The sequence below is a fragment of the Lissotriton helveticus genome, chromosome 1_1 (genome assembly GCF_964261635.1).
Source record: "Lissotriton helveticus chromosome 1_1, aLisHel1.1, whole genome shotgun sequence".
NCBI lineage: Eukaryota > Metazoa > Chordata > Amphibia > Caudata > Salamandridae > Lissotriton > Lissotriton helveticus.
Window position 1 is genome coordinate 430,260,989 of NC_136057.1, and position 21,801 is coordinate 430,282,789.

The 21,801-nt window shown below is 41.0% G+C and overlaps 1 protein-coding gene across 6 annotated transcripts in view; it reads left to right on the top strand.

The window, feature by feature from the left end:
- Positions 1-21,801, top strand: part of DNM1L (dynamin 1 like) — a 747,198-nt gene that overhangs the window by 316,670 nt on the left and 408,727 nt on the right. For 5 of the 6 annotated variants that reach the window (XR_013606882.1, XM_078673806.1, XM_078673804.1 and 2 more), the window contains one exon: positions 19,694-19,780. Coding sequence is in view for 4 of the 6 variants with exons in the window: in XM_078673806.1 (XP_078529932.1) it covers positions 19,694-19,780 (87 nt within the window). In the remaining 2 variants the exon portion in view is untranslated. Of the gene's footprint in view, positions 1-19,691; positions 19,781-21,801 lie in introns of all 6 variants that reach the window. The other variant, XM_078673807.1, reaches the window with a different exon arrangement.

Here is a 21,801-nt window from a genome sequence, read left to right on the forward strand (position 1 = left end):
TCCTTTCAGGCTCCCAAGATCTCTCAGAGGGATCATAACCCTTCCAGTCAACCAAATAAAACAAGGCACCCCGCACCCTTTTAGAATCAAGGATAGATTTGACCTCATATTCAATATGATCTCCAATAACCACAGGTGGAGGTGGATTATCCAATCGAGTACCAGGCTCAAAAGGTTTCAAAAGGGATACATGAAATACAGGGTGGATGTCATATTCAGCAGGCAGAATCAATTTCACAGATACTGGATTCAGAATTTTCTTAATCTGAAAAGGTCCAATAAATCTAGGTTTCAACTTCCTAGGACCCTCTAACTGAATGTTTCTAGTAGATAACCAAACAAACTGACCTTCCTGGTATTCAGGAGAAGGTTTACGATGAGAATCAGCTGTTCTTTTCATAGTCATCTTACTTTTCATCCAAAGCTTCCTAGCTTTCTCCTGAACACCCATCAAAAAGGTCAATCTGTCAGTGACTGCTGGCATGGATTGTTGCTCCTCAGGTAAAAGAATGGGAAGAGACCTAGGATGTAGACCCATGAGAAAATAAAAAGGAGAACAACCCAAGGCCGAATGAGTGGTGTTATTATAAGAAAATTCTGCCCAAGGTAAAACTTCATCCCAAGGACTAGAGGAAGTAGATAACAAACATCTTAGCTCCTGTTCTAAATGTTGATTAACCTTTTCAGTTTGACCATCAGTCTGAGGATGAAAAGAAGAAGACAATGCTAACTCAATTCCTAACTGTTTACTAAGTTGTGACCAAAATTTAGATATAAATTGAGGACCCCTATCTGAAATAATCTTTGATGGAAGACCATGAAGTTTGACAATATTAGCTAAAAACACAGTACTGAATTCTACTGCAGTAGGAATCTTGTGTAAAGGAATAAAATGTCCCATTTTAGATAACAAGTCTACCACTACAAGAACTGCTGTGTAACCATTAGATTTTGGGAGATCAGTAATAAAATCTAAACTAATAGTATGCCAAGGTTGAGGAGGTATAGACATAGGATGTAATAAACCCATAGGAGCTGCATGTAAGGCTTTTTGTCGTGAACAGACTGGACAAGTTTTAACAAAATTCTGAATTATAGGAATCATCTTTTCCCACCAAAAATGACGTTGACATAACTCCAAGGTTTTATTAATACCCGGATGTGCAGCCATTGCCAAATCATGATTCCAATGTATAACCTGATCTTGTAACTCTTTTGTGGGAACGAACAATTTATGGTAGTGATAGAAAAGACCCTCTCTGATAGAATTCCCCTTCTTGGACAGCCAATCATGAACATTAAAGGATTTCAACTCCTCCTTAATGGAATTCAAAAAGGTTTCGGAATGGACCTCAGCACAAATTTTTTCCGTAGGCAAAATACTAGGCGGTTCTTTAACAGAACTGGATTCTTTTTCACAAACCAATCGTGAAAGTGTATCAGATAGCAATTGCTTATTACCAGGCCGATACATAATCAAAAAATCAAATTCACTAAAAAATTGCAACCATCTCATCTGTCTAGGAGTAAAAGCTTTAACAGTAGAATAGAATTGTAAATTTTTATGGTCAGAATATACAGTGACAGTATGTTTAGCCCCCAAAAGATGATGTCTCCATTCCTGAAACACATCCTTGATTGCTAACAGTTCTCTTTCTGCAATTGTATAATTCTGCTCAGCCAATATCAACTTCCTAGAAAAAAAAGCGATGGGATGTAAGTGACCAGAATTTGAATCCTTTTGAAGCAACACACCACCAATAGCTGTCTGCGAAGCGTCTGCTTCCACAAAAAACGGCCTATCTGGATCCGGATGAACCAATATTGGCGCAGAAGTAAAAGCCCTTTTCAATAAAGAAAAAGCTTGATCAGCCTCCTCAGTCCAAGAGAAAACTTTCCCCTTTTTTAATAACTGAGTAATAGGGGTAACAATTTCAGAAAATTCCGAGATGAATCGCCTATAGAAATTTGCAAATCCAAGTATTCTTTGTATGTCTTTAATAGAAGCAGGAGTTGGCCAGGTTAAGATTGCTTCAACCTTCTTAGGATCCATATGAATTCCCTCGGGTGATAAACAATAGCCCAGAAACTCTACTTCAGAGGCATTAAAGACACATTTTTCCAATTTCGCAAAAAGCGAATGATCTCTCAATCTCTGCAAAACAGATTGAACATGTTGTACATGTTCTTCCATATTCTTAGAATAAATTAAAATGTCATCTATATAAACTATGCAACATACATCCAAGAGATCATGCAAGACTTCATTGATGAAATACTGAAAAGCCGCAGGGGCGTTGCACAGACCAAAAGGCATGACAGTGTATTCATAAAGACCAAATTTCGTACGAAAAGCGGTTTTCCACTCATCACCTTCTTTGACTCTAATCAAATGATATGCCCCCCTTAGGTCCAATTTGGTATAAATACTGGAACCTTTAATTTGATTTAAGAGCACAGGTATCAAAGGTAAAGGATATCTATTTTTAATTGTTGCTTTGTTTACCGCTCTATAGTCAATACAGGCCCTCCAATCACCAGTCTTTTTAGCAACAAAGAAAAGAGGAGACGAGACTGGCGAAGTGGAGTGACGGATAAAACCCAATTCTAAGAGTTCATCTAGATACTTTTTCAAGTACTCATTTTCTGGTTCAGTTAAAGCGTAAATTCTACTGCAGGGTAGAATAGCACCAGGTACTAAATCTATCCTGCAATCATAAATCCTATGCGGTGGTAATTTAGTTGCTTCAACAGGATCAAAAACCTTAGAAAAACTTTTATACTCATTTGGGAGTCTATTGATCTCAGGATTCATGGCAGCACAAAAAAGAGGCATTACAGGATCCCTGGTCTCTTGATAACAATGTAATTTACAAAAAGATGACTCTAGAGTTACAGTTCTTTTAACCCAATCTATTTTTGGATTATGTGTTTCCAACCAAGGAATACCTAAAATTACTCCAAAGGTCGGGGCATCAATGAGATCAAAAATCACTCTTTCAGTATGCCCGTTGTCTGCCACTAAGGTCAATGGTTCTGTGTTATGTCGAATCATACCAGAAGATAGAACAGAACCATCCACAGCTCTTACAGGTTCTGGTTCCTCCTTAGTGATAAATTTTAAATTTAATTTATGTGCAAATTCAATATCAAAAAAATTCCCAGTGGCACCAGAATCTAGAAGCACCGGAATACTATGTCTCTGAAGAGAGGTTAAAATAAAAACCATCCGGATAGTAAAATGCTTAGGAATGAGGGTAGTTACATTGGTAACAAATTGAGAGACCTTAGCGGAAAAATTTCTCGAAGAAACGATCTCCACTTTCTTCGAGAAACCTAGTTTTCCGACTGATCTAGTGAAGGAGTCTCAATCACCAAGACCTTTTTCTTGGTAGGTTTAACAGAACAATCTTTAGCAAAGTGTCCAGGTTTGCCACAATATAAACATAAGTTCCCCTTACGTCTACGTTCCTTCTCCTCCGGGGTTAATGGTCCCTTGAACCCTCCCAACTGAACAGATTAAACTAATGAATTCTTAATATCAGGCTCTTTTTTCTCAATTTTAAAATGTGAACTTCTAAAATCGCTTCTTGTTTTCTCATTTCTACGTTCACCTAACCTATGTTCAAGCTTAACCACTAAATCCTGAAACTCCTTAAAATCCTCAGGCAGATTAACAATATGAGCTAGAGAATCTTTCAAGTCATCCTTAAGACCTCTATAAAATAAAGAAATTCTTTTCTCCTCGGGCCAATGTGTCTCAGTCAAAAGTCTATTAAAGGTGGTCATGTAGGAAATCAGATCCTTAGATCCTTGACGAAGATTCAACAATTCATTATCCGAAGCTTGAACCAAGTTATGCTTCGCAAATAATTTAGACATGGCTAGTTTAAAATTTTGCAAATTATGAAGCAAGGGATCATTACTATCCACCAAAGGCATTGCCCAATTTGCTGCAACCCCCCCAAGATAGGAAATTATAAAAGCTACCTTAGCCGTATCAGAAGAAAAAATTTGAGGCTTACACATAAAATGTAGCTGACATTGACTAAGAAAAGTGGCAAATCTAATACAATCTCCGGTAAATCTTTCAGGATTTGCTAATGGGACAGGAGATGGGGTAACTACAGTGACTTGAACTGGTTGAGTCCCAGACTGTTCACCTGAAGAATGTGACAAATGAACATCAGAACCAAATCTAGTTGGTGCTAAAACTGGTTTTCTCTCCTTAGTTGGATCTCTCCAAGCTGAAAAACTAGCTCTAGTTTCATCTAACTCCTGACGCAGTGATAGATTCTCCAAACGGAGATTTTCCATTTCAGCACTCAATTTCTGAACCAATTGCGACAACTGAGAAGTATCCATGGGGATGAGTTTACAAGCCTAAGAGGAAACGATTTTTAATATATATATATTTTGGCTTCGTCTACTGTTGGAAAGTCTTGAGAGACACTTCTGACGTTTCCTCTTAAGCTGCAAACTCCCAACTCCCTCAAGGATCAACCAACTCAATCAGGAGTCAACAACGCTGACTGAGTTAACTTCTCCCTCAGGGAAAGGGGAAGTGGACAGAGAAGACTCACAACACGTAAAGAAACAAGAGCTTCCGTTGTAGTCTCTCTAGGGAGTGTTCCAGGCCTAGGCTCCTTCTTTTGATGAAAACTCAGAAACCTTTGCAACTCTGCAGAACAATATTTACCAACATTTTACTCATCAGCTTGACTTCTTAAATCACTAAAGTATGTTTAACATTCACAATTACTGACCATTAACTTTGTAGGCCCTTGTTCACACTCTTTTGAAGCTGGTCTTGCACTGACTCAATCTCTTGACTTCAGGAATAAAATATTAAATCAGTTTAACACCTCTTATCAATTGGTTAGTTAGTTAATAAGTTTTAGTGAAGAACTTATAACTTGCAAACGTATTCATACCTTACAGCTTCAGCTTTGATCTAAACTGGAGAACCTGTATTGGGAAGACAGTAAAAACAACATCCTACTCCTAATACATTTGAGATTTAAAGTTTTCCCAATTACTGTCAGGTTATAATTCGATTCAAGAATTTACACCAGTTCGCAAACAGTTCTGATTCTCTATTCAGAAGAATCTTTTCCTTAACAAAAAACCTTTGCCTTTGCCAAGTCTTGTTTCTTTAAACTATGAGTCTTTTCCTCTAAACTAATCAGGCATTGAATTCTTTTAAACAGTTGTTACTCTGGAAGCGCGATGTCCTACTGTCCAAAGCGCCGCATTGAAGTTCTTTAAACCTTTCAGAATGCTTGCTTTAGCCAATGCTTGCTTTTTGTCTTGCGCCGATAGCTTTTGAACTAAGCAGCCTTTAAAGATCACTGGGCTCTCTGAAGACGGATGCCTTCCTTAGCGCGAAGCAGTCTATTTCAGCGCTACGGTAATTGCTTAAATAAATCTTACTGTCAGACCGATGAGGCGAGGAGTCCAGACCTTCGGAAGAAACTCGGCCGACAGCCGACGAGGAAAAGTCAACGCGGGTTCCCGGCTGACAGGAAACAGGAACGGGGCATTTAATCTCGATCAGGGTCGGGAAACAGCGGGGCTTTCAGAGCTTCCCGTTTAAACTAAGAAATGCTTTTACGCTCAAAAGGGAAAGATGACAGAAAGGAAGTCTTGACCAGAGGGACAGGGTTTGACTAGATTTAGTCCAACGACGACGACACCATCTCGAAAACAGTTGCGCTCGTCAAAACGGCAACATGAGACGAAGCGTCAACCGTTGGCAGGGAAACCCTTTTATAGACTCTGCCACGAGCCTTTGCGCGAGCTCGTTTTAGATGTCACTAAACGCATGAGCAGACGCGCGCCTCTCTCCATAAAGCGCACAGTCTAAACAGTTGCTCAATATTTACATTAATAAACAAGCATTGTCAAATGTAAAACTTAACATCTCCTTATTTTACATTGAGCTAAATTGTAGATCTGATTACACTTTCAAAACCTTTTTGATTAAAATATTCCTAGCCCTTAATGGACTCTTCAAGAATTCTCAGAACATTTACACTATTTACAGAATTACTTCAGGAATTATGTGAGACGACCGGTAGCACCCCTAACACTCCTGGCCACCCGTACAGCCGTGAAGTTGGAGGGACGCAAAGGCTGGGTGCATCTTTCGCATATAAAGAAGTTTTATGGATTGAAGCCAGTCTTAAAGAACATTTCCCAGGATTCAAAGGACTGCCAAAGTACTATTCTTAAGGACTGTCCCGCAAAAGACATTGCTACGAACCCTTCCCTGTTAGAGAAAACTCCGCAACAGGAATATAAACAAGTTAAGGTCTAGTAAAATAAGTCAGCCAGTTTGATTGTCTAAGTCCTCCCCTAGGTGAAACGGTTAGACTGTTTCTGACATGTATAAAATAGACCCCCATAGTGAGAGAGTTAGTCAAAACTCAATCCGATGTATCGTTTTTCTATGTTTCATATTATTTCTCAGTATTATGATTTCCTGCACCAGTTATGCATTTTACCTGTATTTTCCAGTTTCTCATATAAATGAGTCTTCTAATGCTACAGTAGAGCACACGTTTAGTGATCTGCCTCCTCATGAACTCTCTTACCGCCTCGCTATGCGTAATAACTCTTTCATCCGCATGTTACATTATTCACACCAGACCAGCAATGCCACTAATTGTTGGGTGTGTGGTCGACTCCCCCCTTTCCAGACACCGAAGGGAGTTCTGCCACTTTTTCCTTATCCATTTTCACATAATGGTTCGTGTGGAGCATGGTCCACGTTAACGTCATCCTCAACAGATATGTCTTTTCTTAACAGTACATGTTTCCCAGACAAGCAAGGTCTTCCCCACAGAACAGGGTTAGATCTAGAAAACGAAGTTTACAACTTAGGTAATTATTCTTCTAATTTCATGGTCCTGAATGTTCAGTCTGATTCCACTCCAGACTTACCTGCTATTTCAGTACTACCAGTCAAAGGCGAATTATGTGTTAGAAATAATGGTTCCGTACATGTAGGACATAGCGATTGTACTACTATTGTCAAATATAGTGACAGTGGGAAATCTATTTTCAAAGCTTCACGCCATTCTTATTTTATTTGTGGTCAAACTGCATATGTTCGTCTGCCCCTCGATTGGGAGGGAACCTGTTACATTGCCTTCTTACTGCCACCAGTTTTCCTAGCCCCATCTGATTATCATAGAAAAACACATCTAGTACACATTAGACATAAAAGGGAGATCGAGTCCCCCATTGTCGATTATACTGAAACTGCTCTAGAACAGTATACAGATTTCAATAGAGGTTTCTTCTTCTTTATAGGACCTATCCAGAACAGTAAGCTAATCCGTAGGTTAACCAGAACCCTTGAAGCTGTAGTCAATGAGACTGCCTCTGCTCTAGGTAACTTAACTGAAGAGCAATCTGCTATGAGATTTGTCGTTTTACAGAATCGTCTCGTCCTTGACGTCATACTGGCCGATAGGGGCGGGGCCTGTAGAGTCATCGGATCTAGTTGCTGCATTTTCATTCCAAATAACGCGCCGTCTGTTTATTCAGCTATAACCAGACTCCATAAAATTGCCCATCTGTTACACCAAGATCCAGGCACCTGGACGTGGTCCGGTTGGTTCTGGAACATAGTTTCCGCCTGGGGATGGAAAGTCTTGTCCTTTCTAGGTATTGCAGTAGCGATCATATTCAGCTGCTGCCTCTGTATACAATGTGGCCCTGCGATTTGCGGCATTTGTGCTACCTCTTGTATTCCTAGTCCCAAGCCCCGTTCTAAATCCCGTTCCAGGATAATTCGAGACGAGCAAATGATACTGTATGAAATGATAGATGGTATCATGAATATTGATGTTTCCTGATGGAAACGTAGTGACAAGGAGGGAATGTGGAAAAGTAAATTTTGCCATGTTCTGTGTCCCTACGCGTCATCCATCATATGTTATCTGTGCATGATTAATATGCATATGTATTCCCTATGTTCGATTAAAGACGCAATTACAGTTGTGTCCACCTCTAGTATGCCAGTTTTCAGTTCTCGTGAATACTACGAATATCAGGCCTATGTAAAGCTACGTTGCCACGTTTCTCAGTGTGCACGTTATTCCATTGTAAAGTCCCCGTTTCTAGGCCTCAGAAGGGCCTGGACACCAGATTCAGCTCCTGTCTCCTGTCTCCTGAAGCCTCGCTGAAGAGCGATACAGCCCCCACCTGTATCCTCGACCCTTCACTTACTTCCTGCCTCGCAGTGCCCGGCTCAGCCTGGCTCTGCCTCTGAGTCTGCCAAGAGTATGTTATGATTCCAGTTATCAGTTCAGTCCTCCTTCTCTGCATTCCTAAAGCTACTGAACTGCATCAATAGTTTCCGTCATTGTCTAGCCTTTACGTCTCCACGTTAGAGAAATACTGCATTTTAATGGTCATTTAATATTCTTCATCACGCACTACATATAGAATAATGCATGCTCCAGTCTTAGAGTCCGTTAGCCTCTCCCCTCCTGACTCTTAGTTCATATCAACATGTTCTCTAAACATCAGATACTAGATACTGCTTAGGTACATGTCGCCCTGACTCTCCAGACTCCAGTCTCTGCTCCTAGCACAGAGTTCGAAGCCCCCAGCTTCTCCTAGTAACACGTCATCGCCAGTTTGCGCGCACCATTAGGTCAAAGGTCCCGGCTCCTTAGGTAGCCCCCTCCATGTTTCCGCCCCATTCATGACATATTCTGTTACGTTTGCATCACATGTCTATGTATACGCCTCTGTTACACCTACTTTCACCCTTATCTTTCGCGACTGCTATTGACCACACCCACTGCTACGCCTATTGCAATGTAATGCTATGTGTTTGCGTTATGTATATATGATCGTGCACTGTTATTGAAAAGGCGCTCCTTGTCTCGATTCTGCCCCCGGCAGCGCTGCCATCCTATTCCTGTGCAGGTTGTCCTGTTCCTGTCCTTTATGCTGTAATAAACCTGCAAACTCCTACTACCTCGAATCTTGACTCTTATTTTATTGAGCTATCTGTTATTCATTTATGCATTCAAAAAGAGAGGTATTATTTATTTATTTACCACAAGAAAGAAAAGGGAGATCATCCCCCCCCCGAACAACCACAGTCAATAGCAAAATAAATTTCACAAAAAGTTAGATAATGATGGCCAAGAATAAATCATATGTATGAGGTCTGCTGCCACCAGACCACATTTAGGGCATTTAGTACGATCGCTAACTAAACTGTTTTGTGACCATTTGAAAATTCTTTGTGGAGTGTGATATAAGTGACATATAGTTTTGTAAGATTGGAGCTTTAAGCTAGAAGATTGAACCCCTTTATTGGTGTTAACTAATGCCGCAGAAATATTCTGGACTGTTACATTAAATCCTAATCTGGTGGACCATGTTAGGGCCATTTTAGGACAATCTTCTATTTTATATTGACTAAGACACCTATAACCCACACTAATTAGTGATTTCCTATTGTCCGAGTAAAAACATGTCCAAATTTCTGATCCAGTCACTTCATTCAGACTCATATTACGAATGAGAAAATCCCTTATTTGAATATATTTATAGAACATAAATTCGGGTAGTTTGTACAAAAGTTTCAGGGTTTCGAAGTGTAAGAAGCCCGCTGTGCCATATAGATCTCCTAGTGTCTTAATACCATAAATGGCCCAGTCTCGCCCCGCTTTGTCACTAAAAATACCTGGGTTATCCCATAGTGGCAGATCAGTATGAAAAAAGGAAGTACTACAATTAATCAATATCAGGTTCCAGATACATACTGCATCCTTCGCCGTCTTAAATTTAACACGTTTAAAATAATTTGGGTCTTGTACTCTTGCCAAGAATTGTTTCGCGTCTCTACCAAGCATAAATTGATGAAAGAAAAATTGGTTGTTTACAGCATACAGACTGCGGAGTCGGCCCAAGAAAGACACCAAAAAATAGGCTCTAAAATCAGGGAAATTAAGACCACCCTTATCAAGTGGGAGTTTCAATAGCAGCATCAATTTTCGAGGCTTTCTATAGCCCCTTATAAAACTGCTGAAAATGCCATCTAGTTTTTTGAAAAACAAATTATAAACGCGGAAAGGAATAGACCTAAAAAGATAAAGAAATTTCGGCAAAATGTTCATCTTTAATTAGATTAATTCGCCCTAGGAGAGTAAGAGGGATGTTATGCCATTTATTCAGAAGGACAACCACTTCTTTGAGTAAAGTATCATAAATAAGTGCATTTATCTCACTAATCTTAGCAGATATCTTTACTCCTAAATAAATCGCGGCCTGACATAAACCCTGCACTGGAGGGTTAGATTGATAGTTCATAATAACTTGGGTTTTGTTTAAATTTAGTTTGTATCCAGAAATAAGACCAAAATTATTAGATTCGTCAGTTATCCCTACCAAAGCATGCGCCACATTTGTCGTATAAATCGCTAAGTCATCAGCATATGCTGTGATTTTAAGAGTTTTATCATGGTGCCGAAAAGGTTCAATTTTGGTTTGCATTTGAAGAGCATTAATGAATGGCTCCATGGAAAGAGCAAAAAGCAGGGGTGACAACGGGCACCCCTGCCGAGTTCCCCTTGAGATTGAAAAGTTAGATGACAATATCCCAGCATAGCTTATTTTGGCGTTAGGGTGCCTATAAAGAGCCTGTATATTCCTCAGATAACGACCCGTCAGGCCAAACTGCTTCAGAACCCCCCACAGATAATCCCACCCCACTCGGTCAAACGCCTTCTCTGCGTCTAAGAGTACCATGCCGAGTGGGGTGAGATTAGCAGCCGCCACATCGAAAGAAGTTATAGCCATGTTGACGTGAGTAGTGGTATCCCTCCCTACCACAAAGCCATGTTGTTGATCATTGACAAGCCTTGGCATAAAATGAGCCAATCGTGTTGCAAGCAGTTTAGAGTAAGCTTTTGCGTCCGCGTTAATCAAGGAAATGGGTCTATACGACCCACAGTCCTTGGGTGTTTTTTTCTTTTTTAAGAAAAACATAATTTTGGCTGTCTTCCATGAATAAGGGGCGACACCCGTATCACCAATTTGATTAATAACTAAGCAAAGAAGTGGTAAAAGTTTGTCCGCACAAATTTTATAAAGTTCTATAGGAAGAGTATCCTCACCTGCTGCCTTATTAGAAGGAAGAGAATTGATAGCTAGGCGCAGTTCCGTTAGTGTAACCTCTTCCTCCAAACGATCGATACATTCCTGATCTAAGTACTCCCGTACAGGCAGATTCTTATTGATATACCTTTGTATATGGGCCTCGCTGGGACAGCTCTCAGGGGTATACAACTTTCCATAGTATGAAACAAACTGTTCCAATATTTGCGCGGGTTGGGTATATAGAGTATCATTGGGGCCCTTGATTGATTTAATTAATGTGGTTGCATGATCGTCCGCAACTTTATAGGCCAGGACCTTCCCAACTTTTCCCCCACACTCATACTGAGATAGTTTGTACTTATTTATTTTGAGACTAGCTCTCTCCCTAAACGATCTTTTTAGTGCCGAACATAAAGTAATTAACTTCATTTCTAGTTCAGCAATATGTTGCGTACTTAGCCCCCCGGTTCTGAGTGAGTCAGCAAGTTGTTTTTCTAATAGCGAAATATTCGATGTAGCTATCTTGATCTCACTCTTGCGCTCTGCGTTTTGTTTAAATATATATTGTTGTACAACTCCCCTGATAGAGGCCTTACAAGCATCCCAAACCGAGAGTAGTGGGGCAGTATCAATATTTAGATCAATATATTCTTTAATGTGCGCCTTATGTCTTTCTATGAATGCAAGATCAACTAATAAATATCTAGGGAACGTGAAGGATCTAGATTCCAGTGTCTTTTGAACTATGCTAAATGAGAAAAATATAGGGTTATGATCAGACGTTACTCTTGGGCAGATCTCCATGTAACCTGATTCAGTGACTTTGTCCGAAGCCCAGGCCATATCGATTCTTGAGCACAATTTGTGAGGTGGAGAATAATACGTATAGCCAGGAAGGCCAGGATGTAAATTCCTCCATACGTCTTTAACATTATGTATCCGAGCTAATTCCAAAATTGCAGCCCTGGTCTTACGCATACGTCGGAATAAGCCTTTCTTAGTTACATCCTGATCGTAATTCAAAACACAGTTAAAATCCCCCATCAATATCAGTTCCCCCTCCCAAGCAAGTAATTCAATGTTCAGCCAATCAAATATGCGTGGTTCATCAGTGTTAGACCCATAAATAGCGCAAAAAACAAATTTACAATGTTCCACCTCCATTTGGGCAATAGCCCATCTACCTCCATTATCCGAAGCAGTTTTAATTACTACCCCACGCAATTGTCTGTTCTTCAGAATCGCCACCCCCCGAATAGGAGCGTTTAGTGTAGTGCATACCACCAACTCATAGCCCAATTGCCCCAGTAATTTCTTATCTTTGTAACAGATGTGTTTCCGACAACATGACCAAATGAGGGTTGTACATTTTCAGCTCCTCATACACCAGACTCCTTTTATTTTTATTATTCAAACCAGAAACGTTCCATGCTAAACATCTAATTTGAAACATTGTAGATGTTTAAAAGATCTAACCATTCTGCCCAGCTCTGTGAGACCAACATTATAACCAGTCTGCAATCTGCAATCTAAAAAATTAAACACCCTAACGCTTGTCTTGTCTTTTTCCCCCTTTTTGCCCCCCGCCCCAACCCCACAACCCCAAAACCCTCCACCACACTCAGTCCTACCCCCCATCCCTTAGTACCTAACGGGGGAACCCCTTCCTAGCCCCTGCTGCCGCTGGAAAGGCAGCCAACTAAAGGTGCAGCTGTCTTAAAGATCCCTCAACCTCGAATTTATGAAGCTAGAATCGCCAATTTATATATGCTCAAACCATTAACATGCCCCCAACCCAAAATCCATTTTCTATTTTTCTAGCTATAAATATTATTTATGCAGTACTAATTTTAGATAGTACCATCTCAGCTTCTTTAACCTCAGTGAGGTAGTAAGTATGACCAGCTTTGATGACTTTGAGACGAGCAGGCTCCTGGAGAAATACCTGAGCCCCAGTTGACTTGAAAGGATCAATAAGCTGTCGTAGCTTCCAACGTTTCTCCATTGTACTCTTATAAAGATCTGATCTAACAATAAATGTTACATCTTCTGTAACCACCGGGGAATTGGGTCTAGCTTTGATGGAGACTGCCTGTCTAAGTAGAAAGTTCCCAAAAAAGATCAAGAAAGGGCGAGGAAATGTACTTCCTTTGTTTCTATTTACTAATGGCAATCTGTGAACTCTTTGCAATTGCGAGTCCCAATCCCAATCGGCCAGGTCAGGAAAATCACGTTGGAATAGTTTGACAATATAAGCACGAGGGTCCGAGCCCTCTGATCCCTCCGGGATCCCAAAAAGTCTGAGGTTCTGCCTCCGTTGTCTATTTTCCATCTCAGCAAGTTTGTTTTGCAGCTCTCTGATCTCAGCATCGTGGCGGGTAGATTGTGTCTCTGTACCTGCAGAAAGCTCTTCCACCAGCCCAACCCTCTGTTGCAGTTCCTCAACTTCTTGAGTGATGCCGCCCATCTTGCTAGTCAGCTCTGATAAGCAATTTTGCATTTTATTATTGTCCTCTTTTAATTGCAAGAAGTATTGCTGAGCTTCCTGTCGCTGCTCCTTCAAAGTATAGAGTATTAGAGCCAAAGATGAGCTCTCAGTTTGTGCAGAGCCTGCCATCTTGTCATTACTGGGGGAAGCGTCAGTAGGTGAGCTTGAGGGTGTATGCTCTCCCCTTGTAAGATTTCCGATTGCTTCAACACTTAAAGCATTAGTGGATGTATTTGCGGTGGTAGCTAAAGTATCGTCAGTACTATTCACCTTCTCTCCCCCATAAGTAGCAAGATTTGCTCCTACTTGTGAATGTCCTCTTTCAGCTCGAATTGAGTCTCTAACCGCAAGAGGGATGTCTGGGAAAGGTACTTTGTCGCTCGCCTCTCCGGCAGGAAGAACTGCCTCAGTTGGGCTGGAGCCTGATAATCGAAGTGCAATAGTTTTGACCCCCCTTTTGCCCGGATCCACTTACGTAATGGGCTCTCATTCAAGATGGGTTTCCCTCTCGTGTATGAAAACGAAATGGCCGTTGACAGGGTAGAAGGGTTAATATTTTTTTTATTCTTGACTTTGCCTTTGGCCTTCCCCCTTCCTTTCTTCCTGCATAACTGCTTTACCGTATCGGCGGGGGACCCAGTTATCACATCTTCTTCCTCGTCATCCACTTCCTCATACTCATCATTGGAAAGCTCTTCAGTTCTCTCTCCACTCCCAATAACGTGCTCCATAATACTGTTAGCGACATCCATGCTTGCCTCGTGTATATCCCGGGTGCTGCCATTCAGCTCCAGATTGATATTACATGGCCCCTGGGGGATTTTGTTGCACAGTATCTCATCCTTCTCGATGCTGCTCAGCTCGTGCTCGTACTCCCTGCCACCCCTCTCCTGCTCAGCAACTGTAGGTGCAGCGGGTATAGTGCTCGCAGCCGCGCCACTCCGTAGCTCCCCTTTGTAACCACCACTAGAGTCAGGGTTAGTTATCACCATGTCTTTTTGCCAATTAGCTCCCCCAACAGCTCCAGAGGTAACAGCTTTTAACTGGGCTTTCGAAGTTAAAGCAGTATTATTCCCGTTGGAGCCGATAGATATTACAGGGACCAAGGCAAGTTTAGTTTTGCCAGCTGGTGTTTTAGCAATAGCAGGGAAAAGAGAGGGGCGGATAATTTGCTGCTTACCCGTTGATGGATGTATTGCAGCTCCATTCCCCGTAACCGGCACCGGCACAATCGCGTTCCCACTCACTTCATGAGCCACAATTTTGACAGTCCCCTGACCGTGTCCAGGACCGTCCTCCACTATTGGTGTCCCTTTCGCTGCACGAGACCTCGGGAGATTCTTTGGAGCCATTCTCTCAGCTGCAGAAGTGAGCTCAGGGTTAGGGTGCAGCCGCGGCGTTCCGGCCGCGATGGCAGGGTGCAAAACGAAAGATCCAAGACCCGAGCAGCCGAGCCAAGAAAGGAGCAGCCGCCGAGCCCAGCACGAAGTGTCCGGATGCGGAGCGTCCCGCCCTGTCCAGCCCCGCAGCAGCAGAAGCTGTATCATCGGCCGGTTCGGTAAGAAGCAGCACGCAGGAAAACTCTTATCTCGGTTCAGCAATTATTCCTTCCTTGCCTTTCAATATTAGCGCCGGGGAACACAAGTTAGCTGTTACACGGCAGTCTCAGTGCGAGTGATTGAGGGAGCTTCAGATTCTGCTGCACAGCGGTGGCGTCTTCAGTCCGCCATCTTTTCCCCCCAGTAGCTCACATCCTACCGCTTTAATAGTCGAGGAGACGATTGCTAATAATGTAAAACCTGCTGTGATAACAAATGGGAATACACATTCTGAGTTAATTATAGATGCTGATTCGCAATTTTATGCACTTAAATTTAATTTTAAATGTTTGTTCTTGAATGTGGCTGATCTTTGGAACAAGGTAGATCATGTTGATTGGTATGATTTAGTTAAATATTTTCAAATAATTTGCTTTCAAGAGACATGGGGCTGTGAAGCAGTTTATATAGATGGGTTTTTGTCTATAAATACAACAGCTGCTCATTCGAGAGGGGGGCCATCATAGAGGTGGTTTGTTAACATTGACTTCTACCACTCTAGATAGTAGGGTTGATAAAATTTGTCTGGATTCCCCACACTTTCAAATTCTAACCCTTCGTCATAAGACCAAGGAAATGCATATCATGGTGAATTTTTATCTTAACAAATTTACTATTAGCAGCACAGAGTTAGCGCGTTCCCTTGTTAAGACCTTTAGAAAGGTTTCAAGGAGTTTGATAACAACTCTTTTGTTATCTGGTGAGAGGAGGCTTTAATTGTGAGTTGCGTTTACATCTTAGTAATTCTGTATGACGGGGACCAAGATATGAACGTGAAGATTATTCTCATTTTGAGCAAATTTTATGTGGTGATATCTTTAATTCTATTCTGAGTAAGCATTTTCTTTTCTGTGTAATTGTTCTCATCGCCATCCCCACACAAGGACACAGCACTTATACCAGCAGAGGTCAAGGTAGCCTAATTTATTTCATAGCTCTCCCCTTGCGTAAATAAGAATGTCTTTTGAATTTTCAATATAGGGGAATGGCAGGAGTGATCATAATCCCCTGGCAATCTCTTTACATCAGGGCAAGGAAACATCATTGTCCGCTCACTACCATCCCAATAGTATGAAAAAAAAATAAAGGAATCCTTTGCCATTGAACCTCTGTGTACACAGGGACTTTGTTAGAAGACCTTGTAGTGAGAAATGGGGAACAGCTATAGGTTTGTCTGGATATTGAGTTGGACCCCAAGCGAATGTTGGGGGGCATTTAATGGGATATGTCAAACTATTAAAAGGCTCTTGACATCTGACAAATGGCTAGAAAGTACAGACCACAAAAAGGGTTTGATAAAGCATTTTGAAGGCCCATAAAAACCTTATTTTTGCACTGGAACAGGAACCCAGAGAGAGGGAAGTGGTGAGATCCTGCAGACCGAACTATAAGCCTGCAATTCTGAATAGGAAAATGTCAATAAGGCAAGAAGCTTGGGAGACTTTTCACAAAGGTAGCATAAACAGTGACCTTGTCTTATTCTGGAAAACAGTTAACATTTTGCACTCAATTTTATAATGATCCCTTGGAAATTGTTACTCCGCCTCATAAAGGAGTGGAACATTTTAACTGGGTATACAATAGTCAAATTGAACCTGATAGTTGTAATATTGCAGTGGTCAGTCCCCAGGGCTTCGTACTGATATGCTACCCATCACCCTAGAAGAGTTTAGATTAGCAATCAAACAGAGTGTAAAAAACAAGGTCTCCAGCCCTCATGGATTACTAACTGCTCCTTTTCTTGATAATATTGATCTATGGGCACTACTTATTGTTAATGTTTCAAGGAGTGCAGGGACTGTAGGATCACCCAAATCATGGTCAAACGTAATCTTTAAGAAGGGGGATAGAGGAGACCGTCTAGGTAATCACCCTATTTCATTACTTGATTCGACAAGAAACATTTTGGGCAGGATTCTGTTGATCGACTGGAGGTTTGGGTGACCGATATTGGCAGATTTTCTCCATTCCAATATGGATTTAGATAAGGCCTGGGCAACATTGAACAAAGTTCAAATCTTTTCTTAATTATAAGCAAATAACACTGACTAAGAAGGGCTGCTGCATTTAGCCTTTATGGATCCCACCTCTGCTTTTGACTGGGTGAACAGAAGGGAACTCTGGAGCAAAATGTTAGACATAGGGCTTGATGCTACTTTGGTTCATATTTTGGCCCAGAAGCATGATGAAATGATAGGTTGTATAAGGTATGCGCTAATGGGAATGTACAGATACCGTTAAAATTAACTGTGGTGTTAGACAAGGGTGTGTACTGTCCAGTTAGTGACTTGGATCTTTTTTTTAACATTGTTATGCAGGTGATTGTGTTCTGATGTCGAGAACCGTGTGGGGTTACAGAAGCTGCTTGATAGATTTAGGAGTGAACTGGGAGTGATGACGAGCACTGCCAAGTTGCATTCTATGGTCATAGGACATACACATTCTAATCCAGGCCATATTATATCAATAGTGAAACACTTTTGTGTGTTTCAACTTTTCCTTTTTTGAAGATTCTATTCGATCATAAAGGCACTTGGTCTCATTTAATTAAGATCAGAAAGGCCCAGTTTGATGAAATCCCGGAGGCTCCATTTAGGTTTGCTGAGAAGCTGGGTTCTAACAGCCTGATACATCATTCTCCCGTTTTGCGAGCCCCTAATAGCGATTCATAAGGAATCGCTATTAAGGACTTGCAAAACGGGATTCATGTAGAAATTGCATAAAGAAATGCTATTCCTACACATTCCTTATTTGCGATTAACAAATTTCTAATCGCAAATAAGGAATAACTCCCCATGCATTCCTATGGGCCTAAAGGCTCATAGGAATGCATGGGGAGTTATTCCTTATTTGCGATTAGCAATTTGCTAATCGCAAATAAGATAGCGATTTCAAGGGTGCCAGGGGTGTCCAAAGGACACCCTGTAGCACCCCTGAAATGTAATCTACATTGGTGTTGCGCACACACATGTCCAAAAGGACATGTGTGTGTGTAACATGCAACTTAGAAAAATGCATTTAAATGCATTTTTCTAAGTTTTCGCTATTTACCACGAGGTTTGACCTCGCGGTAAATAGCGGCCCAAAATAGCGATTTCGGTATTTTAAAATGGTTCATGAATTGCATTTAAGGAATCTCAAATAGAGATTCCTTAAATGCAATTCCTCGCAAATATGCGAATTCTTTAATAGCGAATTTTGCATTTGGGATGATGAATCCCAAATGCAAAAATTGCACTCGCAAAGGGCCAGATTCTCAGAAGCGCAATTAAGCTTGATGAATCAGGCTGTTAGTCATTTTTTTTTTTCTTTTCAGTCAGTGTTCTACTACTACTACATAAGACACTGGGGCATGGGGATATTGTGACATCGCTCCCTTACAAGCTAAAGAGAACAGTTTGTCTTGTTAGGGAGATCTGACTTTTTTTTTCCCCACAAAGTATCAATTCCATCACTAAAAATCAGCCAAAGCAAGATTTTCTGACTGCAAGCAGATGGCGTGGAGAAAGCAGAGAGATTGGGAGAAAAGAGTGTCCGCCTATATACCATTATTGACCTCAAATTTTATGGAACCTTGCCTTCTCTTTCCATTTCAACCCAAGGTTCAGATTTAATATAGCCTATATTCTGGCTTCATATCCCAGCAAGGTATATCATGAATCTATCTTTATGACATGTGCTCGGTTCAGACCACACTTTTTGTTGTTGTAATTGTATGTTCTACCTAGGAGAGCAAAAAAAGTTCAATTGCTGAGGTCGTTGAATATCAGAAGGTGTAGGCCTTCTCTGCCCTATTAACAGCTATTATAATCAGAATGTATCTATATGATGGATTATAATTTTACCTCTACGGCTGTTAGATTGGGGAAACTGGTGGGGATGTAAGTTTTTAATGATGGTTTTAATGTAGAGTTTTTAAATAGCTGTCTGTGTGATCTTATGGAGTTTTGAGTATTCCTCTTTATAATGGTTACATTTTCACAATTTACTCTTGGGTTTGGTTGTTGTGTAGAGTTTGGGCGACTGACATTTTGTACATGAATTACCTTAGAATGTCTTATTTTTGTATTTACTGGTTTTAAAAATGTTTCCTCTGAATTTTTTTAAACGGTTATTAAATACTGTATTTATTGATTCAGTAAATTTTCTCTAGAGATAAAGTGTATACAATTGTTTGTGTATTTAAGCTTTCATGGTTTTTTAACCCAATAAAGCTTGATGATGAAATGTACAGTTTTTTGTGATAAAATTGGCCTTGGTTATGTGTGGGTTGTCCACATATCCTGCAGAGTTTGATCCAGGTCTTATTTTCAGGATAATCGCAGACCATGGTACAGAGTTCCTTTAAGTCTGCCTGTACTAAAATGTATCATCTACCAGAAATCCTGAGAATGTGGAATTGTCTGGCCCTCGTGGACCTTTGCTGAATTGCTGTTCCAGAAGATGGCCCAATGATATATTTGGCTTTTTTCCTTAGGGCATCAGTTCTGAACCCATTCACCTCAAGGTTTTCTCTCCAAATGTTGTCAACTTGACCCTTGTGGATCTACCTGGCCTCACAAAGGTAAGACATTGGTGCACCGGGTGTCAGTTTGTAGATTAAGACAGTGGTATCTGGGTGTCTAATGCAGCCCATTCTATTGCCTCTAAACACACTGGAAACCTTTCAAGTTGTTCAATCTGCTCTGTATTCCCTACTGCTTGCCTCTTCTCTGTCCTCTCCAGAGAGTTTGGGGTAACTGATTTTCTGGACAAAATTGTGTTAATCTGATAAAAATTCCTTAGTTACTGATCACATTCCACTGAGTAAAATCTTTGTTAATGTTTGCAGAACAATTAAGGCAATGCCAACCATGATCTGGAACTGTTTGAATTAGTATTCAGACCTGGGAGCAAGACTGCATTGGCTTTATTTGATGGTTGGAGCCCTGCACCATTCCAGGATCTCCCTTGTTGTCTTGCTTTCTAGATATTTGCACTGCCTACTAGAGCAGTTTGCCTCCAGCAGATTTCTCTCTGGTCGTTAAGCTATGCTTTAAGACACCTTAACTTCCCATTTCTGGTGCAGTCCCACAGGGTTTTCCACACTTCCTGCATAGCTTTAATATGCTTCAACCCCTTTTCTTTGTTTTATAACCAAGTGGGGTATCCTACCTACATGGATGTTACCAATCTTTCTTTCCCTTTTTCAAGCTGAGTAAACCTAATGGCCACCTCTCCTTGAAGGTTGAAGCCGGATGATTAAACTCGAGATTTATCCTGTAACTGCGAGGGATCATCAGACCCACAGTTTGAATACTAATGCTTGTGCATGCACGGTTGGCTGCATTGTTCTCAGAACTCCGAACTCTGTTGAGCCCACTCTCTTTGACTGCCCATCCGGATGTAACGTGCTGGAGGCCTGATTAGGTGCTCCCTGTTCACACAGTCCTGATGAAGACCCCAATATAAGGCTTGAATTATCTTTGAACATCCCAGGGGTCGAAACGTTGACTACTACATTTGCAAAAGCCTTGACAACTGGAATTATATGTGTCCTAATTGGAACTATTGACCTGTTCTAGGCCGCATTGGTCTCACCATGAAAATTTGATGTATATATGTCACATCACCGTTCCCCTCTCTGCCACCCTCACTCCCCCACTTTGTTCCCCCATACCTTGACCCTTCCTCTTCCAACACCAAAGCACCTTGTTTTCAAAAATACTTGAATTGATTTTAGATGCAAGAGCAACTGTGTTTCTTAAAGTAACGTGAATATTGCTTTGAAAATAAATTGCATTCACTGCAGACTTGACAAGATTGGTATTGTAAATGCTGTTATTTATGTCTTTTGTTTTGATAAAATTGCTACTAATTTGACCAACTGTTTATTGCACTGCAATTCTGACCCGGGTTTGGTAGCATTTTTGGTAACCACATGGATACTTGACAGGTCAATTGCTGCTAGTCCTGCATCCCAGCAACAGTTAGGGATATCTCCTATAATTTGCAGTGTGGGAGCCCCACTGCAAAATAACCCCTATAGTGCCTGTTTGTGATTTAAAGAAAAACAAGTACATGTACCGGTCACGTATTAAAACAAAGAAAATAGCAAGAACTGGAAATCAAGAAGAGGGAGTCAATATAATCCAAATGGATTATGCAGGCTAGATCAACGCAAAGCATAACATATCCTCTGGGGAAGTCACATAATCTATTTGAAAAAAACCAAAAATTATTAAACTTGATTGCTCTATGACATGCATGTTGATGATAGACTAAGACATCTGGTTTGGACTATACAATTGTTTTGCTAGAAGCGGAGTCATGCGTGATCTAGAACGATACTGACCCCACTCTATGGTTATAGCAAACCAAGCAAAGAACAGGGATGGTAGAAAAGATCTGCTGCTTATAAGGAGAAGGAGAGATACCAGGGAAGAGAGACTATAGTGTAGTGATGGGGGGCAGTGACTGGAATCTCATCAATGCGGAAGTGGAGAGCAGGAAGTGGGACCTGTCACAAGGTCTGAAAATCAGCCAAAAAGTTGAAGTGCACGCATCTTGGGTTGAAGGCAAATGTGTTCCAGCCGTGGGAAGTAG